This window comes from Lasioglossum baleicum, chromosome 15 (assembly GCF_051020765.1).
Source record: "Lasioglossum baleicum chromosome 15, iyLasBale1, whole genome shotgun sequence".
Lineage (NCBI taxonomy): Eukaryota > Metazoa > Arthropoda > Insecta > Hymenoptera > Halictidae > Lasioglossum > Lasioglossum baleicum.
In genome coordinates, this window is record NC_134943.1 from 7,378,451 (window position 1) to 7,405,000 (window position 26,550).

Genomic DNA, 26,550 nt, shown 5'->3' on the forward strand with positions numbered 1-26,550 from the left:
GTGGGTAGGTGAAAGACACACACACACACATATACACAGAGGGGGTGAACTAACTAAGAGGGGGTGAAAACGAACCGAAAAGAGACGCGGCGACCGCCCGCGTGACAGTACGGCGTGGAAGCGGAAAAAGCGTAATAGGGAGAGACGAAAGAGAGTGAGAGAGAGAGATAGGGGTAAGAGAGGGAAGAGATTGCGTGAAACGAGGGGGTGTCACGGGGGTGTTGATATCGAGAAGGAGACGGGAAGACGATACGAACGGGTGAATGGCCGCGGGGGACGAGGGAGGAGACTCGAGGAACGATGTCCGTGAAAAGGAGAAGGAAAGAAGACTATGAGAAAGAGAGAGAATGACAGAGATAGGGGTTGGCGAACGTCGAGGGTGAGGGAGAGGGGGTGACTAACTGACCGAGGGTGCCAGGAGCGCAGGGGAGTAAGGATTCTGTGCGCGCGCGCGAGGCCGGCGCAAACTCTTCGTGCAGCATCCCTCGTCAGTTGCAAGTCAGGAACTGTCGCGACCGCGTGGCCTGTGCGCTATCGTCGTTACCGTGGCGACCGGTTTGTCAGCGGTGTTGGTGAACGGTTGGTACCTCGTGTGGCGGATTTTTCTGACAGTAACGCGTGGAACGGCGTACGGCAGTCGACGCGAGACGGCAACCGGGACCACGGGGTCCCGATGACATTCGCCGGCACGACCAGTGTCGGCTGACATCGAGCGTAGATCATCGGAGACGACAGTCAGTGGAGAGAGGGGTCTAGTGCGGCAACGGCTCCAGCATGGATAAAGACGTTCGACGGAAGTGCGGGAAAGTGCGACGTGCTCTGTTCCACCTGCTGCTGATAGTGGGGGGTAAGTTTCCGAAAACGGTGATCAAGGATCCTCTATCTTCGGGTGGGTACCAGCGATCGAGACGATCCAGAGGCTTCTGAACACTCGTTGCGGACCCTCCAGGTGGATTACGGTAGTCCTGATTTTGCGTGTAGGACCTGTGATGCGATTCCATGTGGATCACAACGGGGATCCCTCAAGGAATCCTTCATTGTCCAAGTTCTAGGCGTGTTCGATGCCGGTCTGGGTTAGCTCCCCTAGGCATTCGAGGTTACTGGGGAGGATCTGCTGATGCAGGAAGGGCCGGGGATTACCTGAAACCCCTAGAATGGGGGTCGTTTAACGCGGCTCTACGGCCAGCAGGAATTGCGTCGTTACGGTGACTTTTGTCCGGCCCGCGGGGATCTCATTCGGATTACGAGGCGGTACCAATGGTCCTCTTGAATCCCCGTCCCGCCGGACGCGTTGGTCCCGTGCCATGTTGCCGCGGGCTTCCTGTCCCCCTTCGATCACCCGGCTCCATTTCCCCAACGTCGATCCGAAACTTCCGGTAGACCGGGAATATTCGAGTCGCGTTTCGAGGACCACTTAACCCGGCCACTTCCGCGAATCGAACGATTCTTTCCTGAACTTCGCCTAATGTCGACGATCCGAAATCCCGTCGGCCAGGAACGTGCCCGCTCAACCCTCACACATTGGACAGTTTTGAGATACTCTTCCGGTCGCGATCCTGCGAGGCTCGAGTCCTCCCGATTGATCAGTAACTCGAGGAAAATCGTTTAGCAAGCCTGGGTTATGTCTGAGAATTTTTATTGGAATAATCGTGGTTGGTCCTGTGTATCTGATTCTTTTGATTGCTTGGCAGCTCAAGGGAAATTCTTAAATCGTTCTGGCTAGATCCTATAATTTTTAAGGGACAGATTCTACAGTCTTGCAATTACAGTTACTAACTATTTTGAATAGCCTGTTTAATTGTTTTCGTTGCCTTTTTGAAGACATTACATCGAGCTAACTGCAGCTGATTTATCATTATTAGCATTGGACAGCTAAAAATCATAATTGAATTAAATGAAAGATATTGCATTTAATGTGAAAATTTGTTTGAGAATGATAACTTCTTTCCAAAGATTTCGAATGGACTAACCAACGGCAGCGAGAGCAAACAGAACGCAGAGGTGTCGGGAAGACAAACAGGGCGAAATCCGCGTCGGGGAATTCGCATGTGCCGGGCTCGCTATGCTTTCGGGGAAGCTTTCAGACGACTCGAGAGCTGACACCGTATCCCAGCCTGTTACCAAACAGTCCCCCAGTCCCATTGTCGCGATATTGAAACTCAGTCGTGATCGAAGGTAAATAAAACTTCTCCGAGATATCCAACCCTCGGCGTGTGCACGCGTTCTTCTTCTCCTCCTCCACTCGCCGCTCTGAAACTTTTCGTTCGGATGACTCATTCTCCGGGAGCATGACGGCCCAGGAGATTGGCGGGGAATTCCATGTTTGCCCGGAGTTCGGTTTTATGGTAATAGTTTTCGCCGAACTTGGCCCATCATTCCCGCTTCTTATCGCGCGCGCGATGCGCGCCGTATACTTTCCGCATCTTTGCGCACGGATTTCTTTGATGAATCGAACGCGCGCACGGGTAAAATTATATTGACCAGTCCGCCGGGGAGAGATCGTTCGCCAGTAAATGAACCGTTTACGGGCCATATCGATTAACTGGTTTCTCAATTTTCTTGGATTTTACTGCCGGAAGCTGTTCGTCGGTGCTCAACTTTCCCCCCGTTCGAAATTAATTAAACTCGGTACCGCCAAATGACGAAATTGAAAGAGCCTCTAGAAACGAGAGTGGGTGCTATTAGATTTCATTTCCAAAGCGTTTATTCCTTGTATTTTATTTCTGCAAATTGATTCGCAAGAATTGTGAGCGCGTTGCAAACGTGTGTAAAAATTTTCGACTTTAATAGACAACTCCATGAAAGTGAGGATGTAGTAGAGGGGCTGTTACACTTTCGATATTTTTTATTTACGATACATATAATCATACTGTTTTTACCAATTGTATATAATGAATAATTTCCATTAATTAATTCTGTTCGTCGTGCGAGTACAAAAGGGATTCAGACACTCGCCTTTTACGTGGCATTATGCTGATTACAATCACAGAGGAACGAGGGCAGAAAACAACACGGTGCGAGCAGAATCGGTAAAAAGTTAATGCGGCATCCATCTGTTTATTATTAACGCGCCGGTGCCATTACGTTCGTCGTCGTTCTCCCGACAGTATTAACATGAAACCAATCTCGAAATTAGCCATTGTGCTTGGGTTGTCTCCCTTGCCGTTCTCCCGTCCCCAATTTCCTGAAAGGGGCATTCCCGCGCGTGTCAAAAAATAATTTATCTGAGGCGTCGTCGTACGGCGTGGCCGCGTGCGCTCCCTTTCATCCTTGATCCTTTCCTCGGAAAACTTTGTTGACTTCAATCTGCTAATTGCAGCCGGCCCGGTATTTTTCATGCCGACGTTCCTTATCGCCAACGGCGTATTAGGGAACGCACGGGGGGGAGAAAAGGTCGGACCCGTGGGAGAAAAGGAAAACAGAAGCTGAAGGAGGGAGAAGAAAATCGCGTTTTGTATTTGTTCGCTGGTGAAAGGTCCTTTCTTCCGCGGAAACGAGGCGGTATTCGCGATTTGCCCGATCCCGTCGAAGGAAACGCGAAACAAAAGCACGGGGCCGGGAAAAAATGGGACAGAATAGAGCAGGAGATAAAGTGTTCCGACTTTAATCTGGTAATTGCGGTTCTCCTGGCGCCAGCTGGACACAAAGCACGCTAAATAGAGCCATACTCACGGAGAATACCCTGCGATACTCCCCGCAACCGATTTCCAATCGCGAGCCTCGCCAACGACGCAAAACTTGCCGAGCGAATTCTAAATTCCGTCCTCAACCCCCGCAACCGTCGCGCGATCTAATTCAATTCGGTTTCTTCTTCGGCGGATCCCCTGACGTTCCTGCGGTTCCCTGATCCTCTTCGAAACGAACCCGAACCCGCTGGCAAAGAGACAATCCCAAGGAGAGACAGAGCTCACAGAAAGGATTGGATTGTTTTTCCGGAGTTTGCTCTCGAATCTCATTCGTTGCGCATCATTTTCCGAGATGCTAGAAAGGATAATTTGATCTTGAATGTTTGGGGCTGTTTGACGCCGTGAAGGAAGGGCCGAAGGGTTTTTCGGAAGGATAACAGATGTGGGAGACGGTGGAAAGATAAATTGTACATCAGCGTTCCACGGGATGATTGTGCAGACTATTTGGCCTTCAATATTTAGAGTCGTTTGAGAAGTAAGATTTGTGTTTGAATTTGAGTTTCAGTTTAAGGAATACAAATTTGATATCCATTTATTTGCTGCGCCGACGTGTGTAAAGGATGTGTGTAGACGAAATTTGTTTGCGAATGTTCGGGGATTCCGTTTGGGACAGTGTGTGGAAAGTATGAGGGATTTCTGTAGAGTGGACAGGCCCGAGGGGAAACGGCGAAGAGTCAAATTGTGGGAGGCGAAACTTGACTGCAAGGGACCACGAGTATTGACTCGGTAAACGCGGAGTTTGTCTTATGAGGAAGTTGGTACTACAGGTGTTCTCTTCCTTCCGGTTACTCTAAGTGCCTCTGGGTTCGCTAACAAGCTGAGAATATTCTTCGGCGATGTCCCGCCGCGAACCAAGTTTGCTTTGAATTGATTTCGCGAGGTCGTTCGAGCACTCCGGATGTGAGCAGCGACTTTCCGCTGATGAAGAAAGTATCTTTCAACTCAACAAACACTAGGCCTCACTATATGCATAACATATTATCTGAAGACGGAAAGAATAATCTCCTTCCGTGTAACGTTACTTTTTACTAGATACGATTTCATTGTTTGTTATTAATGTCAGTACTATGTATGTTAGTAACTTGAATATATAATGACTTTGCATTATAATCGACAGTTTAGTTATTGTTATTGTAGGCAGAATTAAAAATAAAACGATTTTCAAAGAATCTAGACCAACAACGCAGTTTTAAAAAATTATAAAAATTCTAATTCTGCGTAGATGTAGCCATCGAGAGAAGCAAAATAAATTCGAAATATTTGTTTTTAAGGGGTATAACAAATTCAGCAGATTTTCGAGGTAAATACTAACGATCGAAAACGGTTAAAATTGTAACAGAACATAAGAGAAATCCAATATTCGAAGGAGTGACGGTATGGAGTTACGTTTGATGGTACAAACGTCCGAACGAGTTTTGCGAATGTTGGCCGGCGCACAGTAGGACAAACCGATGAATTCCGTGTCAACATCAAAGAGACTTTCGATCACTTTCAAGAGAGCGATGATTTTTTTTAAATTAAAGCTGAAACATTGAAAAATATGGGAAACATAGAGAGATTGTAGTAGGAACGTTTTCCGACCGTGAAAAAATTTGTTAAACTTGCACAATTTCAAGAAAATTGTGGTTTATTCAATACCACGCGCGGAAAAATTTTTCACGGAGAGATTTCAAATCTTGTTTCAAAATTTGTCTACAATCTCACGATTTTGCAGGAAATCGATTTTTGTGAACAAAACTAACGAAATCATTTTTGCGTTGAAATGATTTGATAACCCACTAGTTTGAAGGTATTCAGGGTATATTGTATTCTCAATATAAATCACAATAAAAATAAATATGACGAAGTATTTGAACGTTTACTTGACGTATATCACTTGACGAACGACCACTTGATGTATCACTGCGATTGTCGCTGGCACTCCTTGTAGGCTGTGTACGCGACTGATATTTTCATTTACACGGAAAGTGAGGTAAGCATTTAATCTTTTTAATTTACTTCTCATCAACGAATTTTTTAACTTCTGGTGATAAAAATAAAAAATAAGGTATCACCAGAAGATCAAAAATTCGTTGAGGAGAAGTAAATTAAAAAGATTAAATGCTCACCTCACTTTCTGTGTAAATGAAAATATCAGTCGCGCACACAGTCTACAAGGAGTGCCAGCGACAATTGCAGCGATACATCAAGTAAACGTTCAAATACAGTATTCCCGCGATTATTGTGAGAAACTCGGGGGTAGCTATCTCAGGAAACGAAATGGTACTACGTTTTTTTACGTGTGCCGAACATAGATTTCTTGGATAACTTTTCCAAGTGTAAATGACGATCCTTAATAGACAACGGTGCTATGCGGGAAATTGTTGTATTGTACTAATGCTATTCCATACCTGAGAATGATACACCAAGTATCATAAAACCCCAATTTAAACACCCTAATACCTTAATTTCTTTGTAGTGTGATCGACCGCCCAAGGCGGAACCCCTTAGTAGTGGGGATAAAAAAGCCACATCATCCGTATACCCGAAAGTCACATCAATCGCGGGAACACTGTACTTCGTTATATTTATTTTCATCGAGTACAATATACCTTCAAACTAGTGAGTTATCAAATAATTTCAACGAAAAAATGATTACATTAGTTTTGTTCACAAACCTAGATTGTTTGCAAAATCCTGAGGTCGTAGACAAATCTTGAAACCAGATTTGAAATCAGAGTGAAAAAATCTACGGTATAGCATGTAAAAAAGCGCGTGGTATTGGGTAAACGACAATTTTCTTGAAATTGTGCTAGTTTAACGAATTTGTTCAAGGTTAAAAACCGTTCCTACTATAATCTCTCTATTTTCCCCATATTTTGCAATGTTTCAGCTATAATTTAAAAACAAATCATCTCATTTCTATGGAAAGTTCTTTGATTTTGACACATAATTCATCGGTTTGTCCCACTGTGCGGCGCGGCGTAGGGAAAAGAATGAGGGGAACAAGGAGGTTGTCGTTGGCGACTTGTTGTTCCATTGAGGGCAGAGTCAGCCGGGCAGCCGGCGGCAAATGAAATTCCTTAATCTAACGACGTCTCCGGTGGCTCGGTTGATTCGAGCCTGCTAATTGCAGCCGGTCCGGGGTTCCCGGCTTTCTTATTATTGCATTTGTCGCGCGGGCAAACTTGGCGCGCGCCCTCGCCGCCCAATTATTCCGAATTACTTCATCGAATTATCCGCTCGTCGGTTACACCGTTTAACGGGTCGCGAGCCCGACAGAGACCCCGGTGGCCGGGTCGTCGCGCGGATTAATCACGTTAACGCCGTGGCCCCACCCCGCTTGCAAGCTCTAGCAGCCCCCCACCCCCAAAAACTTTGAATGAAAACGATCCGAGGAATCGTTACCCTGCAATTTCATCGAGTCTCGAAACTGGGCTAAACGGGACAAATTGTTATAGCCCGAGAGAGAGAGAGAGGAAGTGCAATTGATTCCGAACAGTATAAATGAGTTAGGATTTTTTTTCAACCCCTAATTTTGGTGGAACTCTTGCCACGTCGGGAAGATTGTAATTCAACCGGGGCGAATTGAAATGGTAATGTCGAGCATCGCGTGCTGTATAGTCGCGCGGGACTCGCGCAGTTTATTATGCCATCTACAAGCCAGTTACCTTGGAGGAATAAGATTCAGCCGGATAAGAAACGAGGCTATGAAAAGATCCCTTTGTTCGCCGGCGCTGTCGTTTACGCGGGGAATTAACAATCGTGCTTTGTCGAGGACGTCGTCTCTCACCGTAACCGGTGGAAAAATATCTGTTGTTATTGACAGAGGGGACGGGTCTACTCGTTGACGAGAAGTAGGGATGTCGTTTGTTCAAGAAAGCAGGGGCACTCGGTTCGCCGTGAATTTTAAGGAAACACTCGCGGACACTATGTCGTTCCCGTTTCTCAAGCCGTGGAGGGCGCTCGACTTATCGTGAATTATAAGAAAACTCTAATTGTCGGCATCCGTAAAGAAGGTGCTCAGAGGAATCGGCGTCTCCACGAGCCGAGTAGTACAGATCAACGACTAAGTCGTCGGACAATTGACATATTTACATTTTAGCTGGAATCGAACTTCTATTTCCGCTTAGAGGGTCTATTAAATATTTTTAGGTGAATTCGTAGCCATCCTGGACCATTATTTGACAAGTTAAATGCCATTTTACTCTTCTATATTTGCTCTTCACAAATTTATACTGTTCCACCGACCAATTGCTGACCTACTCTACTTCCAAAATTGGTGAAACTTTCCTTCCTGTATTCACTATCCTCCCGAGTAATTCTTATTAAATTATTTAACTAGCCAAATGTAACTTCACTACATTCATTGCTGAAAAATAGAGGTCTGACCAACGTGCGACCTAGTCTACTTCCAGAATCCACTAAATTCTTTTCACTGAATTTGCAATAATTTTGATCTATTTTTTGAGCTACTTCTATTTCTTGAAATCTTGAGACTGAACTAGTCTGACCATTTAACGATCCATTCCACTTGCAGACTCCACTAATTACTTTCTTAAACCTCGCAGCAACTCATTCCGCCAATTACAGCTATTATCTCTGTCATTCTAATTCAATTGTACTTGACTTTTTGAAGAGTTAGATGCAGTCGCATCCTATTTGCGTCGTAAGTGACACTACGCGAAATTGTCCGATCAATTCCCAACTCATTCTACTTGGGCGATTCGCTAAACTTTTTCTTCGAACTCTCGAAAATTCCACCGAACTCTCGCCGGCTATCTAGAGCTATTTCTGTCATTCCGACTGAACTACACTTATCTTCGAGGCGAGCCGAAGGCAATCTTACCCCGCCTCTATCATTCACGCCCGCGCGCAAGTTGTCCGATCAATTCTCCAGCCTTGCTACTTCCACGAGCCGGTAGATATATGTATATAAACTCATTTCCCTCGGAAATATGTTAACCCTTTTCAAAGTACCGTAATGAATTCCTGGATGAATAGGATGTACAAGCATCGCATCGATCCACCGACGAATGTGGAGGAAACTGGAGCGCGTCTATGGTAATCATTTCTCGGTATCGAGGATCTAGCCTGAAGAACATCCGTTAAATCGGGTGTTCGTTGATCATCCGAAATATTTTGACACATCAACCTGCAGGCCCTGCATCCTTCACGGGCCCTTCGCCGTTCAGGATTAAATCCTTCAGGAAACAGGACCGTATAAGGAGAACCGAAACCAATGGATATCCTCGAGGCGGGCTATTCAGGATGCGTCTTCGTCGACGATACATTGTTTCCTTCTCGAATTCTTTCTTCTCCTTTGAAATCGCTGCGCGGAGGATGCAGAAATGAAGGTGGTAGGGCAGGTCCGGGGGGAGTGGGGGATGTAGTTGGGCGCATAGTTCGAAGACCTCATCGGCTTCGCCCGTCCCCTCTCGCAATCCTGCTATTCCCGATTGTTCTGCCACTCCTGCCTCATCCGTTGCTCGTCATCTTGTCGCTCTTTGTTCCTGGGGGTCTTTCGACGGAGTTTCATCGCGGCAAAAGGATGTCCAGAAGCGTGTCGACCCGGACATTCGATCCTCCGCGACGACGACGGCGAGATCATTTTATTTCGTTGCCGGCCGTCCGATGTCTCTCCTCTTAACGATTCTTTCATCTCGAGACCGTTTTGTAACTCTCCTCCTTCTCCTGCACCTGCTTCTCCCGCCACTCTGCCGGGAGACGTACGTGTCCGGAATTCCTTGTGTTGCACTTGTCGAATCGATCCGACGAAAGGATGTCCTTTGAGAGATCGGCAAGCCCCCCCACCCCTCCGCCCTCTCCACGATGTATTTCATCGGCTTCGGTTAATTGTCCCGCTCGTCCCCGGGATCTCGAGCGGCTTCCCAGGCTGCTCGCTGCGGAGATTTAAGCGACGGATCATCGAATCTTTACCGCGTCGTTGAACGCTGTACGTGGTTACGACGATGTTACAACCGGGTTCCGTGACGCGACAAAATTTTCTGTTGCCTGTTCTACTCGTCTTCCTCCTTAACAATAGCGTTCCTATCCGCTCGTGATACGCTCATGAATATTCATAGGGAATGCACGCGCGCCGAAGGTGACTGCGTCTTTCCGATGCAGCACGCGAGCATAATGCAAGATGTCACGATTCTTCTTGTCGTCGGAGGCTCGTCTCGCGTTTCTTCTCTCTCTGACGCTGCTTCGATTGCTGTCGAGTCTGCACACAGGTTTTGTTGTCCTCTTACACATTGTACGACTGTGCACGGAGTTATTCCACTTTCTCACTGATGTGTCAGTAAACGATGTTCATCTAGTACGCTCGTAAGTGGATCGTCAAATTTTTAAGAATTATTAGGTTGTTGCATATGAAATGTCCGATTTTAGAACGCAAATGTTCCAATGCGTTCTGATCAAGAAATACTATTACAGTTGACAGGTTCATTGTACGTCACTTTGAGGCACGAAGCTTACGATCCTATCTTCAATTCTAATTTACACATATAAATTTCCTTTTAAATAAATTTGATATCAACATCAATCAGTGCGATTGTCACGTGCTCTTTTTGTGTGTATGGAAGGATAACGTATTGAATGAATGAGTGGATGCAATTTAAAACAATAAAAAGGTTACAATGATTTAAGAGTGCTAAAATCTGTGAATTTTTCTCAGCTTATTAACATGATTAATGTAAGAATAAACTACACTCCTCAAAAGAATTAAGGGATCACTTGCGCGAACCCGAAAAATTGGTCCCACTTTACGTGATCATAACACCGTCAAAAATTTTTGACAAGTGATCCCTTAATTCTTTTGAGGAGTGTATTTATGTGGCTCCAATCACTTGTAATTAACAATGCATTATTTGTTGATAGTAAAAAAAAGAACTACAAAATAGAGATGAGAATCTTGTCAATGAAGCATGTGAGTGACCAGAAAATTCAATGTCTACCATAATACAATCAAGAAACGTGTGATTCTTTGATCAATAAGAAGTAGTTACGGTTGTTTAATGTTACTGATCAAAATCGGACATTTCATATGCAACGACTTAATAATTTACTAGCCTCATCATGATGTCTGACCATAGACAATTCAATTCTACTTGCTCGGGAAACTGCTGCAATATTCCAGTTCCCCTCCTTCTTCTTTTCTCTGTGCACAGATCTGTACTACTTGTTCGTTTATAGATCGGTTCCTGATGCTTGCGTAATCGAAATTATTTATCTCCCGAAGAGACGTACTTATTATCGGTCTCACTGCCGAGACTGATCACAGACAGCTGAATACACTGACACCAAAGACCTCACAGACTCAGAAACTTTCCTCGTCCTATTCGCCGTACTCATCCACGCCTGAATAGTCTCGTTCCACTGTGCCTGGCCAAGGAGTTGAAAGACCCATTCCACTCGATCGTATAAAGGGGACTGGTTGCCACCTGCTCGACAACCTTATTGTTCTTTCACGCCTCCCGCGATTCAGACAGGATAATTGCCTTATGTTTGTCTCCGCGTTACGCTTCTATTCCACTTGGCCAACTAACGACAACGCAAGTTTACCCGGCGTCAAGCAAAACTTCTTGTCTGCTAACGTCTCCCTTTGTAATGCTATTGGCATCGCGAGAAATGTACAATTAACACAGTTTGGTAAACAATAGAGGTAGTTGACTTGTCTGACTATTTATTCGGTTGCAGTCTTCACCGAACAGTACAGTTCTTCACTGTACAACTATCTCCCCATGTATACGTGAAGAAGGTACGTCAAAAAAATTACTGGAACGTGTGTCAAGGATTAGAAGAATTCGTGAGATTGGTTAACAAACGTCCCCTGACAGAGTATTGTGGCAGCAAATAGGTAATTCAGCCGTGAAACGATTGAAACGCCGGAGTGTCGCGATTGAAGGCATTCTGTGCGCCCGTTTTGCGCACCGTAAGACCGTTCTCGGTCTGGAAACGGATCGGGACGCGTCTCGACGAGGGTAAAATGGAGAGCCGTTACCGTAGAAGCCGGCAGACGGCGTCGATAAATAGCAGCCGCCTCCGATTGGACTTTTATTCGAGAAATCAAGTTAATCTGCGCCGCCGGCGTACGGTTCCCATCGATTTCCATCTCCACTTTGCGCCCGTTTCAATTGGTGCTCGATGTCGTGGAAGAAACAAAGGATCAAAGGGGACACCTAGAGACCCGCACCCCGTCTTCCTCAGGGGAGGGGTTGGATTCCAATTTTTCGTCTGACGATTCTCGGTGAATCAAGGGCCGTCGAATCGGCGTTCGAATTTGAGATCCCACCGATTTTTTCCCGCTGCTTCCTCGACGTCTGCGATCTTTGCACGTCTGACACATCGATCCGATCTCGCAGCTTTTCCCAGGAAGCTGCGAGACCCGTGTCCGATAAGCTCTGCGCCATTTTTCCTTGAAGATCGAGGCGTGCATCGGGCAACCGCCACATTGGATTTCTTGTTTATGGAACGGCCTGCTGTTGATAAGGAAATCTGGGGCGCCCTCGAGACCACCCACGCTACCACGGTGTCGCGCGATCTACTCGAACGCTGCCGCCGCTGCCGATGTCTTCTTACGAGGAGATCGCATCTTCTTGCAGAATTTTGCGAGCTTCTCCCGAACGTAATTCTCCAGGGTGTAATATTGAATAGTCATCCATTTTTTAGTCTGCTTCGAGTAGATGCGGAAGCAGTGCACTTGGATTTTCATTCTGGCGACGGAAAGAGGATTGTACAGCAAGAAGTAAGTCGAAAATATGGACTAAAACTTGTTTAAACAAGATCTACGATTCTGACAAAAATGGCTTTCAAAACTCATCGGTAGACTGCCGATTTATTTGTGAAATGTGTATTCCTCATTTTCGAGGTATTTTTTTGTTATTGGTATTATCTCCATACCGAAGAAGAAAATAAAATAATATTAAATACGGCAACAGAGATATCTCATCAGAACCCTCACGCTGAAACGCGAAATAACAAAATTCCGCCGTGAACAGCAGAACATTTTGACCAATCAACTTCGCAATTACCAAATGAGATAAACTTTCATCGGGCTCGTTTTGTAGGAATTTCACGAGGAAATATTGCTGGCCCGTTGCGAAGGTAAAATTCTCATTATGAGAGAACTCGTGGACTGGATAATTTCGGAAGATATCGAGAAGTGTAATTGAAAATCAGCGCGGAAGGCTCGTTGAAAAATTGCAATTAGGAGTATAACGTCGAAGATGACGAGTGAGAAACACGCTGGTAACGATGCAGCTCGATAGGGGTGGTGGCCTGGTCTGAACGAGGACAGGTGTGGTAGGGGGGTTGGTGAACGAGCATCGTCGACGATGGTCCCGGAGTGTTTCCTTTGCCACGTTGCCAGTCCGGAATCGGGGCTCGTTACGATCCCCCCAGGCACGGGCGAAGTTTTCGTCGTAATGGAGGGCGAAACGGCCGCGGATTCGCTCACTTCTTTATTCATCGCTCGCAAATTGTTACCCCGCACCCCCGCACACCTCCTCGCCCAGCTCGCGATCCTTTCGCCCCGCGAAGGAAACGAGAGAAAAAGCCAGTCCCGAGGAGGAGGGAGAGTCAATTAGTTCGTTACGCCGCCTGCGGATGATTTTATTTCAATCGAAGCGTGAGCTACCCCCGAGCTACTCCCTATCCTTCCGATTTCTACGAAATTTCTATGCTGGTTCGACACAGACATCCATCCGCGACAATAGACCCTTTTATGCGCTGTAGAGAACCTCCCTCTTGACGAATTCTCCCAGACAAAATTCCATCCTTGATTTGCTTTTGTCTCAATTTGTCATTCAGAGTCACTGGTGTGAGAATTGCGTGAGACACAGGGGTTGCGCAGCTTGGAACTGGATTTGCCAGACTACGTATCTACTTGTTCTACTAGCCTTTTTATCGAATTTCTTCCGCCAGCCTGACTATACATCGACCTATTTCACTAATCTGTCGACATCGAATCGCACTCTTTTCTGCTTCTCCAGAATTTTAATTTCTCTGTCACACGCCCTCCGACTATAGATGCTTTTGTCTCTCGAGGCTGACTAAGCACGTTCCTATTCCACGTTCCCGACCGCAGCGTATAATCACGTTCTAGTTCCGGACTATACGTAATCTACGAACTGTCGTGTTCTATCCGTGGCAGAATTGCATCTCTCGTCGGTCTGATCCGACACGGATCAATTCAACTCGCAGGTTCGTGCTGCAGCTGTTCCCGAAGTAACTTTTCTGCGGAACTTCAGGCGAAGAATTTTGAGTTTTCAAGTAGAGATTTCTCGAGTGGTTTTCGGGTCGGGCCGCGCAGAGAAAACACAGCCGAAGTGTCCCGATTTCACGGTAGCTCGCCTGGATCTGGTATCGGGGACGGATTGCGGATCTCTTTTTCCGGTCCACTCGTGCGGACAGTTGTACGAGGGTAGTTATCGATAGACACGAGTATCACGAGTCGTTCCCGAGGGGGTCGGAGTGCCTCTCGCGTTTGTTAAAAAGAAACCGAAGCCCGGATTCCTCCGTCGATTGACTCGTAAACATCGGCTAGGCCCTCCCCTTACTCTTTCCACCCACTTGTCCTCCGCTTTCACGTCGAACACGTTCCGTTTGCCCCTCTTTGCAATCATTTGTCACAATCGTTCCCGGGCATTTTTCAAAAATTCTTTCCGCGAAGCGGAACAGAGAGAGAGAGAGAGAGAGAGAGTCTAGCTCAGGGAAACTCTCTGCCTCCCTCTCTCTTTTTCTCTTGGAAAGCTAAACAATTCGATGAAGTTCCCGGGGTGAACGAGCTACGTGACGCTTTTCTGAAATATTCTTCGCAAACAATTCGGTGGAAATCAAAGCGGAGCGGCCGAGAGGTACAAGCGCTTGTAACCTACGTGACAATATTCCCGGAGCGGCGTGAACACACCCCTAAGAATAAACAACTCGCGTCAGGAATTCGCGAGCCATAAATTCGTATGGCATCGTGCTCTACAACAGAGCAGCAGCAGCAGCACACGGTGTATGCCATAAGGTCACAAGGTGGTGGTGCACAAGGTTCCATCCGTCATCTCCCATGGATTCTGGAGGTGTTTACCAACTTAGCCCCGGCCCGTTCCAACCCCTTTATTCCGGCCGCGACAACCGGAGTACATTTTCGAAACTCGGTAAATCGACCGTCTCCATGCCACGGCTCGACTTCTCTACTTAGGGGACATCGATACTCCGGTCTCTCCTCCTTAAGCCTTATTTATTATACGACCCCGATCGCCTCCGCGCCACTCGATTCGCTTCCAAGGGTGGGTTGTTCGTTTTGCTCGCGCCTCTGGCAACTCTTGCCACCTGATCTTGATTTGTTGCCACCGAGAGTTCCCTCGTGCACACCCCCACCTCCCATGCACCATAGACTTACCATCCTGCGCCGAGGAAATGACTAGCAGCGATAACGGACCGGGAAGAAACGCGAATAAATTCCTGTACTCGGTTCAACCCCTTCGCGAGGGCCGTGTAAACCTTCTCGGGGGCTGATTGCGGTCGATACCACTGACGTGTGTACGCCGGAAAACTGGTTCGATCGTTGTGCTCGAACTTGTAGTCGATATTTTCAGGATTATGCTGACCGGAGGGGTGGCTCTTTTTGAATACTGTCAGAGGGCGAATGCAAACTCATGGCATGCAAGCGCGTGAAAGCCTTCTTTAGGGGTAGATCAAAGTATCCGAGCAGTAACAATAGCTGTAATTTCAGTTCGAGTAGCTACAGGGGTTGATTTTTAGAGAAGATTCTTTAGGGGTTGCTCGAGGAAATCCCGCAGGGAAAATAAGGGCAGTTTCGTGATTAAGTATTCAATAGTCTTAGAATTAGAGAATTAAGCAGATTCATGGGTCGGTTTTTCGAAACCTTCAAGGGAAAATTCGAATTTATTAGGTAGAGGATTCGCGTGTGGTGTGTGGAATACTTCGCTAGGGGTTGCTTGTGGAAATCCAGCAGGGAAAATGGGGGTAATTCCGTGATTAAGGGTGCAGGTTTTTCCGAGAATTGAACCCGAGTCGATTTCGTGGTAGACAAGAATGCCATTCATTAGACCAACGAAGCGTTTACTTCTGTACATTCCCGTCCTTAACTTTCTCTTGCGATAATAGTCGCAGTGATTTGAAGTTCTCATTCCTTCTTGCACATTTTAACCCACCCCAGTATAATTTCCTCCACAGTCAAAATAATTCCTTCACAGAAGAACGGCAAAGTTGATATTTATTCTACTACTCTATAATAGATTCTGTATGCAAACTTCGTTATGAATTTCACTCGTTCATATACACGAGCGGGTTTTTGTATTTTAATTATGCAACCGCGCATGTGGAATTGCAGAATTGAGCGAGTTGGGATCGATCGAATGAAAAACGGAGAAGATTTGTTGGCTTAGCAGTATTTGGGGCAAAATAGGAAGTTAAGCAACTAGAGCCACGCTGGAAATTTACATTGGCAGTCGATGAATATTCCGCGAGCGATTCCGGAAACGTAGGCGCGTGCTGTTGCATGCTTTTGTCCCCGCACGAAATTGCTGATCGAGGGGCTAATCGATTCGGAATAATACGCTTTATGCAGCGCACAGTTTGCCGTGCGCATTATATTCTGCTCCCGGTGAATCGTGGATTTTTGCCGGTGCTGCGGTGTTGGTGCTCTCTCCGGAGGTAACGTTCATCGCTCCGCTACGCCCCATCCCTGTTTAAAGACTGGCGGTTAATAATTAATTAACACCGGCCGGCATAACATTCCGCGGGTGTCGGGGTTAATTAATTGAATTATTCATTCACTGTCCACGCTGTTTCCTAAGCTATTCAATATATTTGATCTTGTCCCGACGCTTTGTTCGTCGTGTTCCAAATTCCTGTTCGTCGATAATTATCGCCTTATACAAAACGGCGGGATCTTCTTCCGTTCCTAAATAATTCGGTCGAGCGAGATTCGTTCAACAATACCGAAAACAATCGATCAATCTACCGACGATTAGCTCGCGAAAATTAATACGCCTAACGTTTGGCATTCTTCTTGGTTCGATGTGACGAAATGGACAATCTTGGGAATATCGCGTGCGCCCGATCGCCGACGAAACAAACGATGATTAAGCTTCAGCCTGTGCATGTATGTATGCGGGACGCCCCCCCCCCGGTCCCCGAAAAAAATTGAATCCGCCTCGCGCGACCTAAATACTCGTGCAGGAACGGGGAAATTCAGAAAATTCGGGCCGAACGGAACGTCGAACCCGGTGAATTCGATTGAATCCGCCGGGGGAGAAAAAAGCCGTTCACCGTTTATTGCGCGCGGCGGGTTCGGCCGTTTTGTGCCGAGTCCGCTGCACCCTCCACCGTTTTCATATTAATTCCCTTTTTTCCACGCCACGTAAAATGGGTTTTTCTAGCGGCGGGTCGCGCGCGCGCGCTGTTAGAGGATGCCAACGGCCGCAACAGAAGGGAGCGAGGGAGAGAGAGACAGAGAGGAAAAGCGAGAAAGGAGGGATAATGCAGGCACGATACCACGTAGTCGAACACCACCTACCTGTTTTGAATGTCGAATGATTTTTGCGGGTCGCGCGCGCTGTTCCGTTTTGTATCGATGTTTACCACGCGGCTCGCTGCTGACCGATTTCGCCGGCGATGCTCAACTAGCCCGATGTTTGTTTACAACTTATCGTCCCTGCGAGCCATTCCTCCTGCGAATAGGGACACCGACCTGTTTTTTTCACGATCCAGGAGAAATTACACGCGGTTACGTGACTGTGCAAATTTATTCCGTTGTCAGACTGCGCATTGAGTCGCTCCACTTGCGACAGAATGCGGCAGTTGTTTGATCAGGCGCTGGTTGTTCTACTTGTCTGACTTCGGTCTGGGTTAGTCACCGTTGCAGACTGTAGTCACGATTCTCCTTCTTGTTTGATTAGGCGATTCGTTATTCTACTCATCCGGCAACGCATAGAATTGTTCTATTTATCTAATCACGTGCAGATTTATCTGGTCAAATACTCGATTATTCCACGTGTTTAGCTGTCTGTGGGATTATTCTATCTGTCCAGCAACGTTCGAGATTATGCAGCCTGTCCAGTTACGTGTAGGATTATTCAACTTGTCTAGCCATTGTCAGGATTACTCTACTTGTCCAATCGTAGACAAACGTGCATCATTTACGCGACTACGAGCATAGAAATAGTTTCCCTGGCTGACCACAGAGGGGCTTATATGTCTTGGCTGACCATACAAGGGATTATTCTACTTTTTCTGGTGTCCACAGGAAAACCCTACTTGGTCGACAATGCACAAGATTATTCCAGTCGTCTGACTGTGAACTGAGATATTCTACTTGGTCGAGTATGCACAGGATTATTCTACTCGCCCGACTGTGCGCAGTGCTGTACCACTTGACTGAATAAATGCACGAGTATTCCGTTTGCTTCACTCTACGTAGGAATGCTCCTCGTTTGTCCTATAATATTTTAAATGCAGATTTAAATCTGCTACCATAATCAATTGATTAATGTCCGCATGTCCAAGGATCATAAACGGTGGGGGAGTCGGGGAAGGAAAAGTCCTTGTAAGGCAGTTTCGGTGTCTGTCACGCTGGTTGGTCTCAGGTTCGTTAACGACAGAGGAAACTTCAAATTACCGTCAGTCCAATTGAATTGCAGGCAGAAATATCGCGCGGCAGCAGCATACGTGGGGCCCGGTGGATTCACGTAATCCATATTCAAGCGTGGGAAAGGATCAAACGCGGTAAAGAGGAGCCCGAGAATGCATGCAAATTCAGCTGTCTGGCCGGAAAAAAGGGTGAACGGTAAAGCGCAAGGGGAAGAGCCCGGAATTCGCCGTGGCAAAGGGATCCGCCTCGCCAAAGTGCGAGTGAGAGAGCAGCCGAAGAAACGGGGGACGGAAATTTAAAGAGAAACGTTTCCGTGTGTAATTTTCTAAACGACTTACAATTCCGGTCTCCGTGAACATTGGAGAACATCTTCAAATAATATCGCCGATCCGGAGGATCGGGGATATACCTCGGGAAACCTGTTTAAAGAACTCGGAGAGACCGAAGCGAAACTTTGTCGTTGTTACCGTCGAACGTGGCAAATCGAAAAAACCGGAGATACTGTGCAAAGCCAACGATATGAGATTATCCGGAAATTGCACCGGGTCATTTTGCGTTTTTAGTGGCCCTTAATATTGTTCCCAATGCGCACGAAGCTCAAGCGAAAAATGAGATAACGACAACGATTGAACTCGATTGCACACTTCGTGACAGATTCGCAAGGAAGAAGGAATATTTTAACACTCTAGAACTACACCGAGCCGGTCATTATGACAAATTCCAAATTTTCTGCGTTACAATACGTAAAATTAGAAAAATATTTTCTCGAGAAATTTTTTACTATACACATGGCCAATCATTATCAGTATCCCTTTCACGTTTACGAAGCATTGAACGGTTGTAATACTGTTCCACCAACTAAGACTAAAATTGAAACGAAACCTGCCCGAAGCATGTCTGACTATTCGCGGTACAAATCTACTCAGGCGAATCTAGCACCGTTCTACCAGCGTGTCTGCGTTTCCATAGACCCAAACGAAGGCGTTCTCTCATTCAGACAAAATGGAACCGCGCTCTGTCGAATCTCCAACGCACCCTCGGCTTCTCGAGGGTGGTACGAGGAATTCAACGCGGAAAGACAGCGTGCACGCAAGACTCCGGAGCGGAACGTGGCGGAGAGGAATGCGGAACATGTATCCGGGATTCCTGTTGCTGCCGGTGTCTGGTTAGCACGGTGCACAAACGACGCTCGTCAACGGCGATTCATAACGAGTCACGCCCCCTCGTTCCCTCCAATCAGCCGGCTCGCGATTAAATCAGAGTCGCGCGAACTCACAAAAGAGGGCGGCCCGTGGGAATAACGGGAAGAATAAACGGACCAAGGAACGAGAGTAATTTAGCATAGTGCCTGAGGGAGGGCCGTGGGGTGGCGACCCTTTAATCGAGTCTCTCGCTTCCGTCGATGAAATTATTCGCCGAGGGTATGGGGGACCCGGGGTAAAAAAAGGATCCGTGTGGGGCCATTTTCTGGCTCTCTGAACCGCAAAAAAGTCGCCTGGACGGCGTGGACCGCACGCCGCGCGGTTTCCGCACCGCACCGCGTTGGTCACGCTCGGTCGAGCAGAACCGAAACCGGAACCTATTTGGAGAATTACATCCGGAAGCATTTCCCGTTTCTCCCGCTGTCCCGACGGCTTATTTATGTCCATGGTTTTTCTTCGGATCCCCCCGCTTTTTTCCTCTGTCTCACTCTTTTTCTTTTGCTCACTGCAGCCTCCCCCACACCCCCCCCCCTAGAGCCAATCGATGCAAGATAGCTCGTACCTGCTTCCTGCCTCGACGTATCGCTTCCAGGAACGTTTAGTTTCTACTCGGTCCCGTCGCACCATTCGCCGAGCCATTCTACTTGCGCTACTATGTACGCCAAGGCTCTACTTATGTATACATGAGCTTGTGCTACTTGTCTGAACGCGTGGAGATTTAATCTACTCGACTGTCTGCATGGGCGTTCGCCGAGGGTACTCGTCTGGCTCCTCGGGAGCCTGTTCTACCTGTCTGATTATACGCGGAACGTTCTACTGAATGAGACTGCTTTACCTGTCGTCTTGGACACAATAAATGGTTTAACTGCGTGTCCTGGCTTCGGTGTCGCATGAAATTGGCGAATACCTCACGCGTAACTTCTTTATAAACGTACATTTGCAAGTCGATTTCTATTTTACATGTATGATCATACTCAGATTTTTCTACTTTCAATAAAACAGAAACTTGATTCACTGATATAAGTATGCAATAATTTGTATTATTCGTTTGATGAGATGTAGTTCCGTTCTACTTGTCTGTCGACGTGGTGACACAATCTCTTCATCTATGCGCACGATATCATAATCTATTCGTTTGATCTAATGGTGGTACGATTTACTTGTGTCTGCGGCATAATCTGTCTGCCTCATCAAATTTCGATTCAATCTACCTGTTTCTGCTTGTTCATCGAGAGTCTATTTTAAATGTCTGACCATGCATGAACATTTCCACTGAGTATTATACAGGGTGCTCATTTGAGAACTTTCCAGCCGAATATCTCGAAAAGTATGGAAGATATTAAAAAAAGTGTAAGACACGTGTCCAAGGATTTCGAGGAGAAAAGATGGGGGCAGTATCAGTTTTTTTATTTGGGTGGCGTTTGCAAGGTCATTTGAAGGTGAACTCTGTTTTTTCAAATGGAAACCTATATTTTTTATTGTGGGATCTTATGGTACTTAAAACGACCAGCAATTTTTGTGGGATACTGTTTTTATCCGCGCACTTCGCAACTTCGCGAAGTTTTCTTCGAATGACCTTGAAAACGCCACCCAAATAAAAAACTGATACTGGCCCCCTCTTTCCTCCTCGAAATCGTTGGATACGTGTTTTACACTTCTTTAATATCTTTCATACTTTTCGAGATATTCGGCTGGAAAGTTTTCAAATGAACACCCTGCGTAAATAATTCTACTTGCAGCATCGTCGCAGGCAAAATAGAAATTTCTACGTAAATATTGTCTCGATTCAAATGTCAAATATCATAGAATTTTTATTTAATCAAACATTTTGTCGGTTTGATTGACATCGCGAGTGGCAGACATTTCCTTTGGAAGTCAAAACTAAACTTGATACGAACAACAAGACGACGCAGAGAAACAAGCCCCCAGGTTTATTGTATGTTAGCCAGCATCACGCGATAAATCCTTATCATCCACTTGGACTACTTGGGGACACTTGTTCGCTAGTTTTCTCCCAACGAGAACATTCCTAATTTGCATTGTTGCTACTCGCAGCGGAATAAGGTCGCGCAATTTTCTGCTTAAAATTCCCGGCCATGTCCTCTACTCTCCCGGATGTACTCCCTTGACGTTAGACAACGCTCTTCTCAAAAACACGTAGCTACGTGTCCTCCTTCGAGCGTATACCCTTGGATATTAGGGAAGTTGGGAAATATGGAACCGAGTCAAATCGGTATACCGAGAATTCGCAGCTCAGCTGAAGATACGCACAGTCGACTTGTTTTCCACGGGCGAATCATATCTTGGGAATGACGTTACAACATCCTGGGGACGAACCGGGCAAACTTTTTAAATCTACACGAATTAATAACGCAGAAACTTTGCCGAACGTTGATCCACCGTCAACGAACCAAGCAAGCTCAGGATTCTGCAAACTTGGAAACTTTGATGCTGTAGTTCTGATGTTAAATTGATCTTTTGAAGTTCAAGACTCGTGCTCCTCTAAATAGTTGCACAAAAATCCCAGGATAACAATGAATTAATTTTTATGAATACTGCCAATCATCAAAATGTGTTGAAGAAATCTTACAGTAAGGGATGCGTCAGGGTGACTTATTGTTTTGGCAAAAAATGATGATAGAAATCCTGCTCAGTTTGAATTGCAGCGTAAATTTTCAATGTGGCTTGATTCGGTTGTGTTCGCGTTGGATATTTTCTTATCAAAGGAGCACGAGGAACAATCGAGTGCTGTGGTCAGGCTGCCAGCTTCCCCGGAAGCCATAAAAGTCACAAGCAATTCCTCGAGCGACGCGTCGCGACCGATCCGATCCACGCTTTTAATTTTCCTGCCGGTTTCGCCGCGCGACAATGGCCGGCGGGCCCCGACGGCGGCGCGGAATGTTTACAATAATCTGAACAGAGAATCTCCACCGCTATCTATAGAAATGTTACCGTGGCTATACCGTGGCTATACCGTGGCGGGGCGGGGACGAAGGAAGGATGTGGATTGTTGGCTGGCTCCATTTTCCATTGTTCCGTGTCCCGGGGAACGCGCTGAGATCGCGCGTTTCTTACATTGCTGCACGGTGCTTTTATAACGGTTGCACCCAGCACGCGGTAAAGAAAGGCCGACGATAAAAGAGCCGTTAAGCCTTCGGGAGCTGGAGAAACAATGCCGTGGAAAAAGAAGCGCCCGGTTCAGGAAGATTGAGAGGGAGCAACGGACTTGTTCGAATGGTTTGGTCCGTTTGCTGGTCCAAGCGCGAAAAAATACTTGTTGCCGGCCGTGGTGCGACAAATAATCCACCATGATATCACCAAATAGTCTGGTCATTTTTACTTACACTTCGTTGTCACTAGAGGCTCCAGAGATCTTACAATTTTATTTGTGTAGACCGTAACAGAATACTCGCAAGTAACGACTCTGAATTTCGTACGCGTGATGTTTTATTTAGAAGAGGTAAGTAACCATTGAGCAGCTTTAAACTGATTCAGAGATATTGAAATATATCTGCAGGATCCATGGAACACCCCAGAAATTGGAAACCGTGGAATATTTCATAGTTAGGATAAGGCGCAAGAAATATCCCGAATAAGATACGAACAGAACTGAGCCGGGCTTGGCTCGGTGGATAAAGTGACAGCTTTCCATTCCTCTGAGGTGCCTGGTTCGAGGCCCGTTACAACAAAACAATTTTTTCTTTGGATTATTAAAATGTAGAAGGAGTTTATTGGGCGTCTGTCGGTGAATTCTAACTCGGATGTGGATGTGCAAATGGTTGTGGCTTGATTTAAAGATACGTCGAAAAGTTTTACGGACGAATTACTTCGCAAGAAACAATTTGGTTATTAAGAAAAGTAGTTGAAAAATATCGGAAAATGGAAAAGAGTGGCAGGCTTTCAGAAAAATTGCTCATCTCGGAGTGACGAAACTCCGTGGGTAAAGAAGCCGTTAAGTCCTCAAATAAGGGACGGGACCGACGAAAAAGCCGCGGAAGCGACGGCTGGAAGGTTAGATCGAAAAAGAGATAGTGGGGAGGGGCGACTTGCAAAAAACCGTCGACGGAGATGGAAACACAGAGACTCACCTTTCCAGTCGAAAGTTTTCGAGAGAAGTGCAAGGCGTCGGCCATTACCGTGGATCACATACTTCTTCCAGTGCATTCTACTCCTATTTCTTTCCCAGGGAACCTGAGACGCCACCCCGTTCTCCTTCTTCTAACCCATCATTCCCCATCCCTTTTCGACGGAAACTTTCCGCCGACGTTCCGGGACTTAAAAATCTATCCACCCTAAAACTGATTAGGTGGAGAGCCAGCCGTCGGTCCCATCTGCACGCATCGCCGCCTTTCCACCTCCAGGTCAGCAACGTACCCTCCGCCCCTAATCGAACAGAAAATTTTCGGATTTCTGCCTATCACACTCAACCCAGTCAAGAACCAAACGAGGGGGTAAACTTTACTTTGCCGGACTCAAAATTAGTACCTTTCTCCTACGAATTATGATGTATTTGGTATGTAATCCAGTAGATTTGTACCCGGCGCGGATGCAGATCGCAGTTTCGATCCTCTAGGATCAATAGTTGGGGAGTTGTGGCCGCTTAAAATTGAACATTTTTGACAGGTAAGGGCGCCGCCATATTGGTTTGTAGTGACGGTCGCGAGCCATTTACCTTGCCGCCCCCTCGACCTAATTCTAACCAACTCTGTAAGCGGCGGGCGACCGTCTCTACAAACCAATATGGCGACGCCCTTACCAGTCAAGAAACTGGAAATATGCTCAACTTTAACCGACCATACCTCCTCAACTATTGATCCTAGAGGTCCGAAACTGTGATCTGCATCCGCGGCGGGTTCAAATGTACTGGATTACATACCAAATACATCATAATTCGTAGGAGAAAGGCACATAATTTGAGTTCGGTAAAGTACAGAGCAGCCAAAAGAGGAATAATACTCGCAAGTTGACGATGTAGAAGCAATCTTTGAGGGATGAAATTTCCGTCACCGTCTACAGGATACAGCCCCCGTAAAACCCGACCCTCAGTGCACTTTTCGGAAGATACTGGTATTAAGTTCGACAGTCTGTTCAGCTCGCAGAAGTTCATACCTTCTGAAGCAGTGTTCAGGATGATCCTCGCCCGCGGGGCGCAATTATTAAGACACAAAGGATGTTCGGGGCGAACGATGCAGACGAATGCTAAGAAAATCCAGCTCAACGTAACTCTGTCGTCGACGAGTTGGCCTTCTCGGAAAGACAAGTTCGCAACAGGGGATGGTGGATAAAAAAGGAGGGATGGTTTTCGGGTGAAGGGTGAGGGACGCAGTCAGCGGGATCCGGTTCCGTTGGCAATAATAAATGTTATCGCCGTGCGGTACGAGGGAACAGCAGCAGAAGAAACCAGCTGTTTCAGTCCGTGACGATAAATACGGCGATTCCTTTCAGCCGTTCGCGCTTCGGGGGGGTGGCTCCGGAATTTATTCCGGGTCCGCAGTCGGTACTCTTAACGAAATAATGCTCTTAGGCCGGCAACAAATTTTCGGGAGGGGGCTAGTAACCCCCGGTGCCTGGGGATGATACGTGGCCGAGAGAGTCGTCGTCGCGGAAGAAAACCGGCTCTCTGCGATGGCGAAAGGGGATGCCGGGGGCGGCCGGCGTCTCCGGCAGCCGTGGTTCCCGGTTACATTTAAAAGTATAATTTTAAAATGGCGTCGCGGAACACACGAAGTGGCTCATAAGCATAATTTATGCGCCCGTTTCCCTCCGGCCCTGCCCAACGCTCTTTTTCCACGAGCCCAGACCCGCGCGCGCGCGCGACGCGGCGGGGGCGCGCGTCTTTGTTTCCCCGGGCTGCATTTAATAAAGGATATTCGCGGGGCTGACTTTTTGTCTGGCCGAGTCCGCCGGCAGTCTCTTACTTTCCGTTTAAATTCGTTAACCCCCGGCCAACCCCCGATTTCTTCGTCGACGCGTCCCTTCACCAACTCGCACCCCCGCAAATCGATTTAACCGGAGGGTTGGGAACTGCTCTCAGACTTTTTCCGAATGCACAGAAGGGACGGTAGCTCGTCCACCAGGACATTATTCGCCGAGAAGAAACGAACAGAGGGGAGGAATCGGTAAATTGATGCGCGATTAATTTTTGCACGGTTTTTCCGCGTCGACCCTATTGTTATCGGGGACGAAATTTGAATGAGGGCTCGCGGTAAATAGTCCGAGGCCAGGGTAAAATTAAGCGGCGGATTTCCATCCGACGAGACGCTTCTTTCGCCGCCGTTTCGCTCGTTTAATAAGTAGCTAATTGTAAAAACGACCGGCCTTTGTCCCCGCGATAATGAAGCCACTGGAACCAACCTGGAACGAACGGGTTAATTATTCACGGGCGATTTTCTGACGCCGCCTGGTTTCCGGAATCGGCTGGAGAGAATACGTTTTTAGAATGATACACGCACGCGTTCGTCACGCTGCTACGCTAAAGTTGCCGCCCGTAATTATTCACATATTAAACGAGTAAACTGCGAGCCCATCTGTGTCTATATAAGCTTCTAATCTTCTTGTCTGGCTATGCACACCTCTATTCCACTTATCTTAATATATTGCTCTAACTCAACGCACCTATCTACACACAGCCATATATAGCAGTTACTTGTGCCTATGTGAGCGTAATGTACCAAGCACTCGCTGTGTGCGAGTCTAGTTCCTCTGAAGTTAGTATGTACCCTCGTATCCAAGCGTTTCTTTCGCAACTGCGCCCGTCAGAGTTGCCGCGCCCGTAATAATCCGTCGTGTTTACTCTAAATCGCTGAAATATAGCTTCGCCGGGAAATCGCAAAACAGAATTATACTCCTATTCACCCGAAAGTAATTTTATTCAACACTAAACCATCCAAGCATTAAAAGTACCTGGTAATCAATGTTGCCTTGTAAAAATGGCAGGACTAAATTTATGTATAAATGCATTTTTATAATTTTAATAATCATGGAATATAGAACCTCACTCTGAACCTCACAGAGGAACATGCTAAAAATCTACGGAGAAAGAGAAAATTCTATAACGACGATTTTGATGTAC

At 46.6% G+C, this 26,550-nt stretch overlaps 1 protein-coding gene across 1 annotated transcript in view; it reads left to right on the forward strand.

The window, feature by feature from the left end:
- Nucleotides 1-479: 479 nt before the first annotated feature.
- The window catches only part of LOC143216655 (uncharacterized), a 165,688-nt gene continuing 139,617 nt past the window's right edge, over nt 480-26,550 (forward strand). Inside the window, exon 1 of the mRNA XM_076439926.1 lies at nt 480-847. Coding sequence (XP_076296041.1) covers nt 775-847 — 73 coding nt within the window. The 5' untranslated portion in view covers nt 480-774. The remainder of the gene's footprint in view (nt 848-26,550) is intronic.